This window comes from Balaenoptera borealis (assembly GCF_965194805.1).
Source record: "Balaenoptera borealis genome assembly, chromosome: 14".
NCBI classification, from domain to species: domain Eukaryota; kingdom Metazoa; phylum Chordata; class Mammalia; order Artiodactyla; family Balaenopteridae; genus Balaenoptera; species Balaenoptera borealis.
In genome coordinates, this window is record NC_138875.1 from 75,023,265 (window position 1) to 75,040,823 (window position 17,559).

At 41.8% G+C, this 17,559-nt stretch overlaps 1 protein-coding gene across 1 annotated transcript; it reads left to right on the plus strand.

The window, feature by feature from the left end:
• Positions 1 to 1,421: 1,421 nt before the first annotated feature.
• Positions 1,422 to 17,146, plus strand: COQ5 (coenzyme Q5, methyltransferase). Its single transcript, XM_082354508.1, has 7 exons — positions 1,422 to 1,662; positions 5,169 to 5,318; positions 8,933 to 9,154; positions 13,739 to 13,845; positions 15,473 to 15,561; positions 16,160 to 16,271; positions 16,354 to 17,146. Exons 1-7 carry the CDS (start codon positions 1,461 to 1,463, stop codon positions 16,453 to 16,455), a joined length of 984 nt encoding a protein of 327 aa, XP_082210634.1. The 5' UTR covers positions 1,422 to 1,460; the 3' UTR covers positions 16,456 to 17,146.
• Positions 17,147 to 17,559: the final 413 nt, after the last annotated feature.

The window sequence follows — 17,559 nt, forward strand, 5'->3', positions numbered from 1 at the left end:
ACGCGCAAGCTCACTGGTTGTGGCTCAGGGGCCCAGCTGCTCCGCAGCATGTGGGATCTTCCCAGACCAGGGCTAGAACCCGTGTCCCCTGCATTAGCAGGCAGACTCTCAACCACTGCGCCACCAGGGAAGCCCCCTAATCTCATTTTTAAAATTTCCTTAAATGCCCTCCACAAGTCCTTATCTTGCTTTCCCTTTTCCAGCTTTTTTTCCCCCCACAAATCATATCGAAATGAGAGAATGGCTACATCATGCATCAAACTAAGTCTAGAAAATCCTAAAGTGCATTCTTATGTATGAATAGATGTGGAAGATACACTAAGATTCCTGGATGATTTTTTATTTCCTTTAACAAAGATGTGGGAACTCTGATTACATGGGTGAATCACTCCTTTCTTCTATCACTCTTAAAAGAGAGGGAAAGAGAGAAATCCCAGTGTAGTTCTTCCAAAATAAAGCACTAGGTGTCCATCTGTCAGGTTACATTAAGCCAAGAAGAGATTTTTCCTTTTCAAAGTAGTTTCTTAGGGTCCTTGGCGCTTTCTCCTTGTGAAACATTTACAGGAAACATACTTTAAAGAAAATTAAAGCAGAAACATACGGAAATCCAAATAAAACTCACCACCTCCATTCTCTTTTGCGCAAGATGCTCTACATTACCCTTACCATAGAAAAGAATGGGAAAATCTGGGGTTGAAGTAAAGCACTCATTCTATACCAGTTGGAGCTAGAAATGTAGCTTTGTGATAGCAGGAGAGGGAGCCTGAGTGGTGTTTGCTTGTGCTTACTAAATAGACGCCAGAGCTTTCCTTCCCACCTATGAACTTCCTAGGTTCATAAAATGGAAAAACCAATGAACAATCTTTCCTATGTTTATTATTCAGAGTAGTCTAGCATATGTTTCTCAAGACTGGTCTGCCAATCCCTCTCATTGAAATCACCAGAGAAGTTTGGTCAAATAGATTCTCAGTATCCATATCAGATTTACTGATCCAAAATCTTTGGTATTTGGGGCCCGGAAACGTGCACTTTAAGATCAAGCCAAGTGATTCCTTATGCACGCCAAGGATTGCGAGAATTGACCCTATAATATTAGCCTTTTACCACACTGTACCTCCGTTTGCCCTCTTCTGCACCAGAAAACAAGAGTTACTCAATATCTTGGAAGTTAGTACTACAGGTTGGCAAGATGCAGAGACGTGGCCTCTGAGAGGTGATTGGGGGTTCTCCCTAGGGCCCGCTCATTCCTGGTGAATTCTATATTCAATTTGGAGAGAGTGAGAGAAAGGGATTTCGGGTACTCAAAGACTAAATAGCCTCAGAATCCCAGAGGTCCTGCAGAACTCCTTAATATCAGGTTTCAGGACGCCTTCAGCTAATAATGTCTCCGGCCGGCCGCCGTCAGCCATCTAGTGAGGCAACACGACATCCTGTCTGGCGGCGGTCACCCGACTGTCAAGATGGCGGCCCCCAGGAGCTGGGCTTTATGGAGCTTCTGCTGCCGTGGGTGGTCGCGGGTGTTGCCGGGCTGCAGGCTTCCCGGGCTTCGTAGCTCCTGGCCCAGGGGCCCGCTGGGTGCGCGGCCCTTGTCCCAAGAGAAGCGGGCAACCGAAACGCACTTCGGGTTTGAAACTGTGTCGGAAGAGGAGAAGGGGGGCAAAGGTGAAAAGGGTGAGAGGGTGGAGGTGGGGGAATCTGACCGTCTGCGATCTGGTTTCTTCTGCCCATATTAAGGGTTGATTTAACGTCCCGTCGGCTCTGATGCATTATCTTCTGCAGTCCTAACCTCCAAGGAGTAGCCCCAGCCTAACTGCCAAACTGAGACGCCTCCTCTTTTTAAGTAATTATCACAAAACCCCATCAGTTGAGCGTTTATGATGTGCCAGGCAGTGTGCAGACATTGTTTACAATTCTCATTTCAACTTCCCGATGATGAATATTGCTATCCCATGTTACGTATGAGGAAATTGAGGCTTAAAGGTTAAGCAAAAACTTGCCCAGTTTAACATAGCTAGTAAGTGGTGGAACTAGTATTCCACCCCAGTTTGGTCCGACTACAGAGCCCACGTTCTTAATCTCTTGCTAAAGGGATAGGCCATCTTTTATACAAAGAAAGAAGGAAACTATTTTCTGTGTGCCTCAGCTTCCAAATTTGCCCGGTAGGAATAATAGTAACTTTTTTCGTAGAGTTCTTGTGAAGATTAGATTACTTCATACACTGAAGAATTTTGAATAATGCCTGGCACTTCATAATTGCTCAGTAAATGTTAGATATTGTTGAGCAGTTTTTTGTGTTCACCATAAGCATGGGAAAGGAAAAGAACTTTTTAAAAACTCCAACTGTACCATTTGTAATGGGGAAGGTATTATGCCCATATTACAGATGGATGAGGTGAGACTCTGAGAGGTTCCTTAACTTGGCCTATGGTCACCCAGGAAATAAGAGAAAGAGCCTAGAACTGAATTTCCATCCTCTTATAGACTAGTACGTTGTATTACCTCTCACCTGAACCTTAACTAAATATTATGCATAGCTCTACTGTAACTCTTTGAATACTGAATTTAAATTAACATTTATTTCACTGTGAATCCCCAGAAAGCTAGGACAGTGGCTCATTCACATCTGTATCCTCAGCACCTGATGCACATTGGGAGCTTGATAACTGATTGTGGAGTGAAATAAATGGAGCCAAGTAAAACGATAGCAAACTTTTATTGAGGCCCTGAAACCTTTTAAAAATATTTTACATTAATTCTTATAAATACAAGTGTATGAGGTAGGAACTCTTATCCTGTTTGTATAGATGAATAAACTGCTAATAAGTGGCGTAGCTGGAATTTGAATCCACATGGGTTGCATCCAAAATAATAATAATGCTTAACCTCTGTATTGTGCTTTACAATGTATAAACAACATTTCACACAATGACAGGGGGAAGAGTTACCCATTAAGCTAAACACAGCTTCCAGATTGGGACCCAAGATTGAAGTACAGGCAATCTTTGCTTTGCACAATGATGCGGGACAGTAAAAATGTCCATGCAAGCTGAAATCATGACAATGATCTTAAGGATCAATGGGGAAAATTGCGATTGTTCCAGAACCTTTAAAAATTATCAAACATCAAAAACTCTCTTACTGTCAGTTATAAATGTATAAGGAAATGAAAAAATAGTAAAGTTGATATTTATTTAGCACACTGTCATTTAAAATTAGATTTAATTAATGCAGTTAGAATTTTTAATTGTTTAAATTTAAAATTTTAAATTAAATTAAAATCTAATAAAAAATTAGAAAGATTGAGAATTAAGGTGTTTTATTCCTTTGTAAAAAATTTACCACGAGTAGTTTAAACAGTGTTTGCGTCCTTTTCGTCATATAATTTACAGTAGGGAGAGAGCACCTTCTCCATGCCTCAGCAAACGGCCATACTTCTTTCTAAGGTTCAGTCAGCTTCTAACATTTTATCCTTTCACTTTCAATGTCATGAAATATCTCCAAGAATTCCTTTAATGTGAAATTTTTTGCTGGCATCATTTCCTCTGGGACATCTTCAACCTTTTCATCACAACCACATTCTCATTTACATCCATTAGTTCATTTTCCCAAAGTTCCTCTGGCTGCATATCTAAAACCTCTCGAGGGGCAGCAGTATCAACATTCCCACGGTCATGTTTCTCCTGTAACTCCATTGACATTCTATTCAAATTTCACTTCCAGGGTTATCACTTTTCATTATTTTGTTGCACTTTCATTTTCATTGGCCAGTTTCCTCTTTCAGTTATCTAGTTTTGTAAAATGCCACAGAGATTTACAGCTGAGATAAGAAGATAACACAACTACATGCTTTGCTGTCTGCATGTGAACTGAATAACTGATGTATAGTAACCAACCACCTACAAACTGTGAGAGAAGTGACATTATTGGCTTCTGATCATGATGCATATCTGTTATTTATGTATGATTTGTGGACTGAAGAACTACTAGCAAAATTTGTACTTTATGTAATTAGTCACAGTTAATATACCACTGTATTTGAATGATGTTGCTAGAGGACTGGTATTATTGAACTAAACCACAGTAACTGAAATTCTTGTATATTAGAACCATGTAAAGCAAGAAGGGCTTATACTTAGTGAGTTGAGCCTTAGTGTCCCTCTAAGTACCCCAAAAGATGTTCAAAAGCAAAGAGCAAGCTTATAGGATCCCAAGGTTGAGAATAGACATTCAAGATTGAGTTAAAGGAGGGGGCTCTATAGTCTGCTGATTCAGCAGAGGACAGTAATGTTTTGGGTCTAAGCAGCACATTTTATCTGAGGAACTCAACGTGTCTCTCCTTCATTACCTAATTCAGCCTTATGGTAGGCAGGTAGCGGGCTGGTGCTGATATTCTCATCTCATGGGCAGAAATTGAGGTGCAAAGAAGTTAAATGTAGCCTGTACTTTAAAGTGTATTGGATAGTAAATTCCTTAACTCTTCAGCTGGCCCAGATTCCACATTCTGCCTTAATCCTATGGAGGGTCATGAGGACCCTCTACAGTGTGACTTGGCCCTGATTCACATCCTGCCATCCATCTGCCCACCAAATTTTACATGAGGTTTTTCTCAGTGATGCTGGCAGAGATGAGCTGAGGTCTTCCCATCCATTTGTCATGTGTTTCTAATGGATTTTGTTGTCTTTTATTATAATAATATTAGAAACATTCCAACCACGCCCCCCCCCCGCCCCTTCCTCCAAGAAACAGAAACTGGGGAATTCCCTGACGGTCCAGTGGTTAGGACGCAGTGCTTTCACTGCTGAGGCCGCAGGTTCGATCCCTGGTCAGGGAACTAAGATCCTGCAAACCAAGCCGCGTGGCCAAAAGAAAAAGAAAAACAGAAACTGATTCAGTACTTAAGTATGTGCATGACATTATTACAAGGTAATGGTCCTAGGTAAAGCTAACTAAGATAACAGAAAAGAGGTTGACTTCTTTCTTACATGATGTAATTTAAGCCTTTTTTAGAAGGGGTAATGTTAAGGTGCAGATTTGGGCATCAAGCATTATGACTTGGCTCCACCTTGCAGACAGTTAATTTCATGGGGGGGAAAGCTTTCTCCTCTTTCATTTAGGACTTTTCCAGGTTAATCTTATGAATAGTCCAATCATGTTGTATTTCTCTCAAGTCTATCAGGTGTTTGAAAGTGTGGCCAAGAAGTATGATGTGATGAATGATATGATGAGTCTTGGTATCCACCGTGTTTGGAAGGATTTGCTGCTCTGGAAGATGCGCCCGTTTCCGGGGACCCAGCTGCTGGATGTTGCTGGAGGCACAGGTAACATACAGTTCTGTATCCTGGGGTACCACTAAGCTCCTTTTATAAAAATTAGTGTCTCTTGGGACTTCCCTGGCGGTCCAGTGGTTAAGACTCTGCACTTCCGCTGCAGGGGGCACAGCTTAGATCCCTGGTCGGGGAACTGAGATCCCGCATGCCTCGCAGTGTGGCCAAAATAAATAAATAAGCAAAAAATAAAAATAAAATAGTTTTAAAAAATTAGTGTCTCTTGTTGGAATGAGCTAGCTCACCTACCATTAGCCTGAAGATAGTAATTGAAAATCAGTACACTTCTCAGAAAGATTTACTCTTTTCTTTTTAACTGAATGTCAGTCAAAAGCACAGAATATCAGCTTTGTGCCTGTCACTTTTCTAAAATTCAGAGGATTACAAAGTAAAACGACCAATTTTTAACTCCAGTGGCATTTCCCCATCTAAACAACCATTTTACCTTCTGTTTAACCTTTATCCCACTTTCCCTCTTTCTTTGGTGTGGGGAATGGGGAGAGCTTTTATCATGTTATGTAAGCTTTCTAGGCAGACTTTTCTGCCTAATCTACTATGATATCAGATATCAAAAGCTCATTGATTTATGCATGGTCCTTTGTTATTTGGTGTACACTAGGCATTTGGAGAGAAAAATGTCATAATGTGTAATATAATGTAATAATGTCATAATCTATACTAATAGGATAATGTATAATAATAAATCACAGTAGAATAATGTACATGTTTGAAACATGTTTATGTGTGGCTTTGTTGGTGTGGCCCTCTACCCAAAAGGAAGCTCAGAGGGCAGTAAGGTGGAGGACAATTTAGCAGAATCTATCAAAATCTAAAATGCTTACAGTCTAGGATCCCACAATTCCAATTCTAGACATCTAGTCTGAAAACACAAACAAAAACAAAAACTTGCACAGAGAGATAGCTACAGAAGGGGGTCAGTCAGAGCTGCTTCCATCTCCAATGTACCCCAGCCAGTAACATTACCACATGCTGGCAACTGCCCATTTAGAAAATGCAATTGAAAAGTAATCCCATATATTTAAAAAGACATTGAAAAAGTAGAGCTACAAATATGCCCACTGCATAATTTTTAGTCATAGTGAAAAATTGGAAATAACCTATTTCTACCTCAGTAAAGAAATGGCTTTAGGGACTTCCCTGGTGGCACAGTGGTTAAGAATCTGCCTGCCAACGCAGGGGACACGGGTTCGATCCCTGGTCTGGGAAGATCCCACATGCCACGGAGCAATTAAGCCTGTGCGCCACAACTACTAAGCCTGCGCTCTAGAACCTGCAAGCCACAACTACTGAGCCCGTGTGCCACAACTACTGAGCCCACGTGCCACAACTAGTGAAGCCCACGAGCCTAGAGCCCATGCTCCGCAACAAGAGAAGCCACCGCAATGAGAATCCCGTGCACCGCAATGAAGAGTAGACCCCGCTCACCACAACTAGCGAGAAAAGCCCACACACAGCAACGAAGACCCAACACAGCCAATAAATAAATAAATAAATATATTTTTTAAAAAAGGAAATGGCTTTAAATTAAGATACATCAATACTATAAAATATTAGGTAGCTATTTAAAAGAATGAGGAAAGCCTATAAGTACCAATGGAATGGTCTCAAGGACATATTAAGTGGGAAGAAAAAGAAAAGTTGTATACAATGCATATAATATGATCCCCATTTATGTTTTTAAGTTGTTTTATATGAGTACATATAATTATATTTAAATATATAGGAAAGTGACTAGAGAATACCTAATTGGATGGAGAGAATGGAAAAGCTTAAGGATATATTTCGTACAGTGTAAGAAAAAAACAAAGACAAGGAAACCGCATTATAAAAAGGGAAATGTGATCCCGTAAAGCACTGGCTTTGCCCGAACAATATTTACCTGGTCACAATAATGTACACACTTGATTTTCAGCTTTTAGACTCAAACCATCAACAAAGCACAGAAGACATAGCTATAGAACAAATAAAATGTTATCAGGCTTGACAGAATAAAAATATATATATGATGGAACGCTGAAGGGAGTCAAGAGATACTGTCTGTAGTTGGTGGAATAAGAAATAAAATACTGGGGTGGAGGGATAAGTTTGGAATTGGGATTAACAGATGGATTCTACTATATATAAAATAAACAAAAAGGACCTACTGTATAGCACAGGGAACTGTATTCAATATCTTGTAATAACCTATAATGGAAAAGAATCTGAAAAAGAAAAAAAAATGTATATATATGTAAGACTGAACCACTTTGCTGCACACCTGAAACATTGTAAATAAACTATACTTCAATAAAAAAATAAAATATTGATTAGTTTATTACTCTAGGTTACAAAGGTATCTGTGAGGAATTGTGGAAAGTGATAAAATATATTGGGAGGATAAAAGCAAGCAGAGATGGGGGTGAGTAAAGAAGTAGCTGGTGAGTAAAGAAGTAGCTATAACCAACAGAATAAACAGTTAAAGGAGTTGGGAAGGATGGTCTGTGGGGAACTGAACTGGGAGTAGGAAGTGGTGTGGCAGGGAACTGTTGCTTGTGACTGTGCCTTTATGTTACTGTCATAAAAATTATTAGAAAAAGACTAGAAGGCCGCACACTAAACTCTTAACACTTGTTATGTCTGGAGAGTGTGGACAGAGAATTCAACTTTCATGTTTTATTCTACATGTTTAGGTATTGAGTCTTATAGTAAGAATGTGTCCATGCATTACATATGCAATTTTTTAAAGCTTTTTTTTTTTTAATCAATTAATTTATTTATTTTTGGCTGCTTTGGGTCTTCATTGCTGCGCGCGGGCTTTCTCTAGTTGCGGCAAGTGGGGGCTACTCTTCGTTGTGGTGTGTGGGCTTCTCACTGCGGTGGCTTCTCTTGTTGCGGAGCACGGGCTCTAGGCGCACGGGCTTCAGTAGTTGTGGCACGTGGCCTCAGTAGCTGTGGCGCACGGGCTTAGTTGCTCCGCGGCATGTGGGATCATCCTGGAGCAGGGCTTGAACACGTGTCCCCTGCATTAGGCAGGCGGATTATTAACCACTGAGCCACCAGGGAAGTCCAGGATTTTTAAAGAATCTTAGACGTTAAAAATTTGCTGTTAAAAAAAAAAGTTACTGGGCTTCCCTGGTGGCGCAGTGGTTAAGAATCCGCCTGCCAGTGCAGGGGACATGGGTTCAAGCCCTGGTCCCGGAAGATCCCACGTGCCGTGGAACAACTAAGCCCGTGCGCCACAGCTACTGAGCCTGTGCTCTAGAGCCCACGAGCCACAACTACTGAAGCCCGCGCACCTACAGCCCATGCTCCACAACAAGAGAAGCCACCGCAATGAGAAGCCTGTGCACCACAGTGAAGAGTAGTCCCCGTTCGCCGCAACTAGAGAAAGCCCGCGCGCAGCCACGAAGACCCAACACAGCCAAAAATAAATAAATAAAATAAATTAAAATTAAAATTAAAAAAATAGTTACTGTTGAGATGAGTACAAACTTCAATTTTCATACACTCCTCAACCCCTGTACCTTTGTTGCTCCTTTTGGATTTAAGAAATGCTGGGTTTTTGCTTTTGTTTGTGTTTGATCTTTCCTCCTGTTGGCTTCCCACAGGTGACATTGCATTCCGGTTCCTTAATTATGTTCAGGCACAGCATCAGAGAAAGGAGAAGAGGCAATTAAGGGCCCAACAAAATTTATCCTGGGAAGAAATTGCCAAAAAGTACCAGAATGAAGAGGATTCTTTGGGCGGTTCTCATGTCATGGTCTGCGACATCAACAAGGAGATGCTAAAGATTGGAAAACAGAAAGCCCGTGCTCAAGGATACAAAGCTGGTAAGTCCTGCAGAAAGTGGACCCAGAGGAGATGTTTACATGTTTATAAAATAAGATGGAATACGTACAATGCTGAAGTGCTTTCTTTTCCAGGTTTCAAAAACTTACAGATAGGGAGGAGTGGAAGATAATTTGTGTGGCTGCGTCCAGCATGTGTGCTGTTATGTACATTATTTCAGCAACCCAGGAAGTTAGATTATCAGCCACATGTGACAGGGGAGATAACCCAAACCCAAAGAGGTTAAGTATCTGCTTCAACTAACACAATTTAAATGGCAGATCCGGAATGGAGGCTGACTTTTTGGATCTCAGCTCTTGGACACTGAGACAAGTTTGGCTTTTAATTCCCAGCAGCTCCCCAGTGACACCCATGCCCTGTTCTTGAGCCATTTCGTCCCCCTCCCAAAACTAAGCTCTGCTTCAGCTTTCAAACCAGGGCTCCTGGGGCCTGGACATTTCCCACGTGGGGCTCCTTTTACAGGCAGTCTTTGTTCCAGAGCACCTCCACCCCACCCCCGCCATTGGGTGGGCTGAGGCTTTCTCAGATCTTCATCCAGGTCTAATGGCTTTGTTTTTTGGGGGAGGGGGGGTTTTGTGATTTATTTATTTTTTTTTTTAATACATCTTTATTGGAGTATAATTGCTTCACAATACTGTGTTAATTTCTGTTGTACAACAAAGTGAATCAGCCATATACACACATACATCCCCATATTCCCTCTTGAGGCTCCCCCCCACCCTCCCTATCCCACCCCTCTGGGTCATCGCAAAGCACCGAGCTGACCTCCCTGTGCTATGCTGCTGCTTCCCACTAGCTATCTCTTTTACATTTGGTTGTGTATTTGTATGTCGATGCTACTCTCACTTCGCCCCTCACCCGCTGTGTCCTCAAGTCCATTCTCTACGTCTGCGTCTTTATTCCTGCCCTGCCACTAGGTTCATCAGTACCTTTTTTTTTTTTTATTCCAAATATATGCGTTAGCATACGGTATTTGTTTTCCTGTTTCTGACGTACTTCACTCTGTGTGACAGACTCTAGGTCCATCCACCTCACTGCAAATAACTCAGTTTCGTTTCTTCTTATGGCTGAGTAATATTCCATTGTAGATCTAATGGCTTTTCCCACACAGCCTTGCTTCCTCTCCTTTTTATTTTTCCCAGGTGTCTCCTCTCACCCCCTGCCCCCAAAAAAGAAAAAAAACCTTTTGCCCTCCTACCTCTATTTCATCGTGGGTTTCTCAGAGGGCCCAACTGATGCAGTTGAAGAATCACCCGTAAATGGTACTCCTCAAATTTCCCTAGCGCGGTACTCTCAACGGCCAATGGGAGAATGCCTGGGTATCTCCAGGAACCTGTTGCAGCCGCCAAATAGACAGTTTCTGCTGTAGCTTAAAGATATACATTTTGCATTTGGCTTTCTGTTTGTTTTCATATTTTGAAATACTTTTGCCCCCGGTTTTTTGCCCCAGCAGAAGTACTGATCTGGCAGCTGCAGCATGTATACCCAGCTCCTCAGAGCCGCTGCACTGCCCTCTTCCACGCTGGCCAAGCACTGCAGGCAGCCCCCGTGAGAGGCAGCGGTGCACAGCAAAGGAAGCCAAGCCCCTTGGGTCCATATCAGCACTTCTCCCCTCCCCCACCCCCACCATGAGTGTCTATGGTTATTTTAGCTCAATTCTGCTTCCTCCTCCTCCTCCCACCCGCAGAATGAGCTGCCTAGACGAACTGCAGCCCACTTGGCCCCCCAGATGAAGGGCTCTTTTGTTAACCATCAACACTGATCAGAAGGCTGACAATCACTAGTGTTTCTAGACAAAGGCACCGTGTTCTTACTCCTACTGAGAAACGTGTTTCCCTTCTCTCTGGTGCTTAGCCACGAAGAGTGGAGAACAAAGATGGAAATGATGGGTAATGTTCCACCTCTGGAATCATCTCTTCCATAGCATAGCTTGCCCTTCAGGCTGTCCTAACAGACCCACCTGCATAGGAATCATTACATGCTGCATAGTATGGTTTTATCTTTCCTCCTTGCTTTATCAATCTCCAATAATAATGCCTTTGCAAAAAATATCATGCAAAAAAAATTTGAAACTAAGTAGGAAGATCCTAGAAATGATTTAATAGTTTAAAAAATTAATGTGTAAAGGCATTTTTGTGTGTAGTACTATTATGTGTTTTACTTACATGTAGCACTTCCTCCCAAAATGGAAGCTTGGAGGGCAGGAACCTTATAAGGATTATTTGATGGGTTATAAAAATGATATATTTGGGAAAATTTTGGATATTAGAAATCAAAAATTTGAAAAGGTACTAAGAAGTAAATATTAACCAGAGTTTCAGCATCCAGAGATGACCCTCAATATATTTCCTTCCTAGCTTTTTCCTAATTATTTTCTTTTTATAAAATTGAGAACATCTTACGTATATAATTTAGTATCCTGCTTTATTTAATTCAGCATTGTATCATGAGATTTTCCCATGTTATTAAAAACTCCTGGGAATTCCCTGGTGGTCCAGTGATTAGGACTCCACACTCTAACTGCTGAGGGCTCAGGTTCGATCCATGGTCAAGGAACTAATATCCCACAAGCCACATGGTGCGGCCAAAAAAAAAAAAAAATTCCTTAAAATCATTTTTTATGATATTCCCTCATATGGATGTTTTATGATTTGCATAACCAATTTACGTAACTAGTTGATCTTTCATTTTTTTCTGATGTTTTTGCACGTAGCACAATGTTGTGACATCCTTATTTGTAAATTTTTGCATGCATTATTATTTTCTTTTTACTGACTATATATTTGGACAAGTGTTTAGGCTCTCTAGATCTCAATTACCTTATCTATAAAATGGAGAAAATAATAACCCTTCTCACAGTAGGAGGTACTATCCCATAACTGTTAAAAACACAGGCTCTGGAATAAAACTTCCTGAGTTCTCATCCATCTGTGTGACCTTAGGCAAGCTACTTCAATCTTTCTGATACTCAATTTTGTTCACCTGAAACATGAAGATGATAGTACGGCTGTCTCAGAGTTGGTATGAGGATGTGAGAAGATAATGTACGTAAAGTGATAACACAGACCCTGCCATCATGGGCTTAGTAAGCAGTAGCTTTGATGATGATGTCATTAATGTCCTCCTCCTAAAATTCAAATAGCTGGGTCAAAGGATATACTTATTACTAAGGCTCTTGTTAAATACTGCTGGCGTGCTTTCCAGGAGGGTTATTTCCATTTACCTTCCCCTATAGTGCCTTCCTTCTATATCATACTTTTTTTTTTAAGTTCCATTGAGACACTGAACGTGACAGTGCTTTTATTTTATTTATTTATTTATTTATTTGTTTAAGGAAGCCAAGTGTTTTATTTTATTTTTAATGTATTTATTTATTTATTTATTTTTGGCTGCATTGGGTCTTTGTTGCTGCGCGCAGGCTTTCTCTAGTTGCGGCCAGCGTCGGCTACTCTTCATTGCAATGCACGGGCTTCTCATTGCGGTTGCTTCTCTTGTTGTGGAACATGGGCTCTAGGCGCGCGGGCTTCAGTAGTTGTGGCTCGCGGGCTCTAGAGCGCAGGCTCAGTAGTTGTGGTGCACAGGCTTAGTGGCCCCGTGGCATGTGGGATCTTCCCAGACCAGGGCTCGAACCTTGTCCCCTGCATTGGCAGGCGGATTCTTAACCACTACACCACCAGGGAAGTCCCTATATCATACTTTATGTCTGATTCACTGCAAGTTGAATAATATTAAAGCCAAATCAGGATCCTCAGAGGACATAGCTACCCTGATGGGGAGCTCCCTTGGGTGTTTTCTGAATTCATGACCAGACTTGCAGTCAAGACACTCTGCTTCTCTATGACTCCAGTAGAACCAATATAATTATACTAAATTATGTACTTAGAATACTTCCAATGACTGTCTGAAGTAGGTACTATTATTGACTCCATTTTACCGATGAGGAAACAAAGTAGTTTATTAAAGATTATATAGCTAATAAATGGGGAAGCTGGAATTAGAACACAGGCAACCCCAGGACCTGGGCTCTTAACCACAGTGCTTTACACAAAACACCTAGTTGGATAAAAATTGCTTAAGGGTAAGGCATAACTAAGTAACCAGTGTCTACTCTGAGAAACTTGGGGGGACTTCCTGCTAAATTTCAAGGGCACCAGCTTCACATTCTCAGGACTGGAGGACACCGTGAAGACGGTGGCCAGGAATCCACTGGAGAAGGCAGGTGTGTATTTTCTGACACCACTTCAGATACCACACGTGTGATGTTTGCCCAGCACCAAACAGCTCTCCAGTTCTCCAACGCCAACCAGCTGTCCAACAATTCAGTTCAGTTCTGACACTAATTACCCAGAGTTAGTGTCAGATTCCACAGGTTTAAGGGCTAATTGCCACAGGACTGCCCCCACTTCACAAGCCAGCCGCAAACAGGGTGTCCACGGTACCCACAGTTCTGTCCGGCCTACTGCAAATTCAGGGATTCCCACGACCCCCTCCTCAGGTTTGACAGTTCACTGGGTGCAGAGGAGACAGCTATCCAGACTGAGGCCAGAACTGCTTTTCTCTTTCAGGACTTGCTTGGGTATTGGGAGATGCTGAAGAACTGCCCTTTGATGATGACAAGTTTGATGTTTACACCATTGCCTTTGGGATCCGGAATGTCACACACATTGATCGGGTAATGAATGGCTGCATCCGCTTGCGTGACTCAGGATATTAGTTCTCCTGGAGTGGCTCCACGGTGAATGAGGAAAGGGAGAGATTCTTCTCTGGGCTCAGCTCCTGAGTTGAATGTTTCAGGCTTAGAGGTCTTAATCCTTTAAATTGCCAATTTTCCTGCCTACAAAATTGAAAAAAAACCACAGAGCAGATCTCCACAGAAGCCTTTGTTGCTTGGGTTGGTATTTACATCTTTTTAAAAAAAAAAAAAAAAATTTATTTATTTGGCCGCATCAGGTCTTAGTTGCGGCAGCGGGCTTCTCTCTAGTTGTGGCGCGCGGGCTCCAGAGTGCGTGGTCTTAGTTGCCCCGTGGCATATGGGATCTTAGTTCCCCAACCAGGGATCAAACCCGCGTCCCCTGCATTGGAAGGCGGATTCTTAACCACTGGACCACCAGAGAAATCCCGGTATTTACATTTTTGAGACTGTCAGTCTTGCTCTCTCATTTCATCTGCTTCCTCTCGCTTGTGAAGCCACCTGACTCTGACACTGCAGATCCGAGGGATTTCCAAGGCTGACAGAGAAAAAGGCACTCAAACCCTATTGTGGCAGAAGGTAGCTAGATTCATGGTTCCTCTGTAGGAAGAAGGGAATGTTCAGCTCTTAATCTGATGCAGCTCTTCTTTATTTCTGCTTGAACATTCTGTCCAAACATTTGAAGATGGTAAGCAAGGCACCCAGTTTCATTTCTGTAATGTGGACTCCAGTTGCCTAGTTGCCTGCTTTGGGTGGGACATCCTTTATGGTGTACTTTAGCTTCATTTTTATGACCTGTCCTGTGTCTGTAGCCAGTTTATTATTCCTTTTAAATTAAAAAAATAATAATGAATTTTAGTAGATTCAAAGTTCAAAAGGCACAAACGGATATATCAGTAAAAGTCTTCACCTTGTGTCCCAACCATTCAGTGCCTCCTCCCCCTGCAGTCACCAATTTCTTAATGTAGCTTTGCAAAGATGTCTTGTGCATATAAGTGTATTTATTTTCTTTTTTTATACAAATATTAGCATATGAAACATTTTTCCCATTGCTTTTTTTCCCTTAAAAATATACCTGCAGACTTTTCCATGTCAGCACATAAAGAACACTGGCTCTTCCTTTTTTTAATAGCTGCATAGATTCCCTTTGTATATATATTCCATAATTTAGCCAGTCTCTCATTAATGGTTAAGATGCTTCTAATCTTATGCTGTTCAAATCGTGCCATAATGAATAACCTATGTCGTTTCCACAATAGAAACATTTCTGTAAGATAGATTCCTTGAAGTAAAATTGCTGGATCAAAAAGGAATATCCATTGTGATTCTGAGACGTAATTCAAAAATTGCCGCCTGTGGGGGGTTGTACCAATCTGAGTCAGTTTAGATTACTCCAGGTAACCTTCTCTAGTCACGGGCAGCAGAATGCCTAAAAAATTTAGGAGACTGTGGGTTATTTCTGCTGTTACAGCCTCCCAGCTGAGAGAGTGAACAGGGGATCTGTGGGAAATAACTTTTATAATGCCCACAGAAGCTGATGCCGCCTCAGCCTCCCAGAGTTGAATGAGGGCTGCTGACAAGTGTGTCCTGTTGTTCCTGTCTTGCTCAGGCGCTCCAGGAAGCCCATCGGGTCCTGAAGCCAGGAGGACGGTTTCTCTGTCTGGAGTTCAGCCAAGTAAACAATCCGCTCGTATCCAGGTTGGTATTGTTAACAGGGCTTGATTTTCATCATCTAGCCAAGGGTTTCCCATCCCAAAGTGGACAGAAAATAGCCAGTAAGCTATAAGCATGAACCTCATAGTTCAGTGTCCCAGAGTCCCTGAGGGACAGTGCCACCTCTGAGGTCAGCCAATTCTGAATGACAACACTTAGGCCAGAAGGGTCTCAAACCAGTAACCAGAGACTCAAGTGGGCCCACATATGTATTTTGTTTGACTCATGGTATTTTAGAAATTGACTTAGATGTCCATATTTTAAAATCAGGAAATTTTACATAAAAATCTAGATTTCCAGCTTCACGTGAGAAATCAAATATATGGCAACCCTGGTTAAGCCCATATTCCCACATGGCAATAGTCGGAGCTGAGAAGTAACTGCCCCTTCTCCACTTTTCTGGTACTTCCTGTGCCTGTCACCACACCCTCACTACTCCCTATGGCTCTTGCACCTGGCCCACTTCACTTATTTCAGGTACTTGCTTGACCCTTATAGGCATTTGAGTTTATAATCCCAGGCTTAGACCTTCTTGCTTATTAACGGTCATGTTCTAATCTTAATCTTTTGCCTTTTTGTTTAGGCTCTATGATGTATATAGCTTCCAGGTCATTCCTGTCCTGGGAGAGGTCATTGCAGGAGATTGGAAGTCCTATCAATACCTTGTAGAAAGTATCCGACAGTTCCCATCTCAGGTACAAAACTTCTACAGCTTACAACAAAGGCCCTACAGTTGAAATCCAGGCGATTTTTACTGTATCCTTCTTTGTGTTTTAGGAGGAGTTCAAGGAGATGATAGAAGATGCAGGTTTTCAGAAGGTGACTTATGAAAATCTAACATCAGGCATTGTAGCCATTCATTCTGGCTTCAAACTGTAACTCCTTTAAGATCCTGGAGTGTGAACCAGTCACATCCTGTCAAAAGGCTGGAGCCGAAGGATAATGTGGTTAGTGAGACCAGCACAACATCTCCTCTTAAGGCTGTGTGCCTTGGACTCCTGTTCTGATGTGACCAAACTCAAAGTGAAAGAAACAAGCTTCTGTCACTTTATTGCAGCTTTCCTTTGGGGCTGCTTCAGGCCTTCTCCCAGAGGTATTTGGTCTGTACTTTTTGCTTAACTCCTACTAATTTTTCTTGGCTCTGTAGTATGTGGTTAAGGAAAACCAGCACTAAAACTCAGTTTTGAAGTGTATTTGTGGCTTCTCTGCCAGTGCTGCCTTCCAGAGGGATAATGAATCATTAGAACCCAACGATGATTTGAACCAGAAAACTTCCTAGCTGTACCCAAGTCCATCTTTCAGCCTAGGACTAAGTCTGGGGCCAAAAGCCAAGGCCCAAATTAGAGGGCTAAGGATCACAACTAGAATTGTGCACTGAAACACTAAATGAGTTTACGATTTTCATGGGTTTTGTCATTTTTTTCTTGAGGGAGGTGAAAGAAATACACTTTCATCATTATTCATTCAGTCCTCTTCTACCAAAAGCCACTATTGTGTCCTCAGTGCCTGTCATGAAGGAAACTTGACAAATCCCTGTTGAAAGAATAAATGTACCTGATTTCACGTCTTACACAGAGAGCTTCTTTGTCAGGATACGTTTGAAGTTAGGGTCTTATAGCCAAAAAAAAAAAAAGTTTGATAACTATTTGTCTAGCCAAACCCCCTCCAGTACTCAGCAGAGCTGGACAGAGCTCTTGTCTCCTTAATAGTTAAAATGAGACCATAAATATTTTCAGTGCGGATGAAACTTAAGGGTTTTTTTGGAGGTGGGGGAGGGTTGGTAAGAAATTACAGAAATCAACCTGTGAGTTGGCTGGCAGTTGAATTGCAGAGACCTTAGTTCAAGGCTATTTGAAAAGTCTTCAGATATGCTGCCTCTCTCCCCAGCACAGAAGGGGTCATTTACCCCTTCACGTGAGTCACGACCTTCACTCACAAGATTGTGCCCTTGTCACTGAAAAGCTTCCAGATACAGCACTCTAT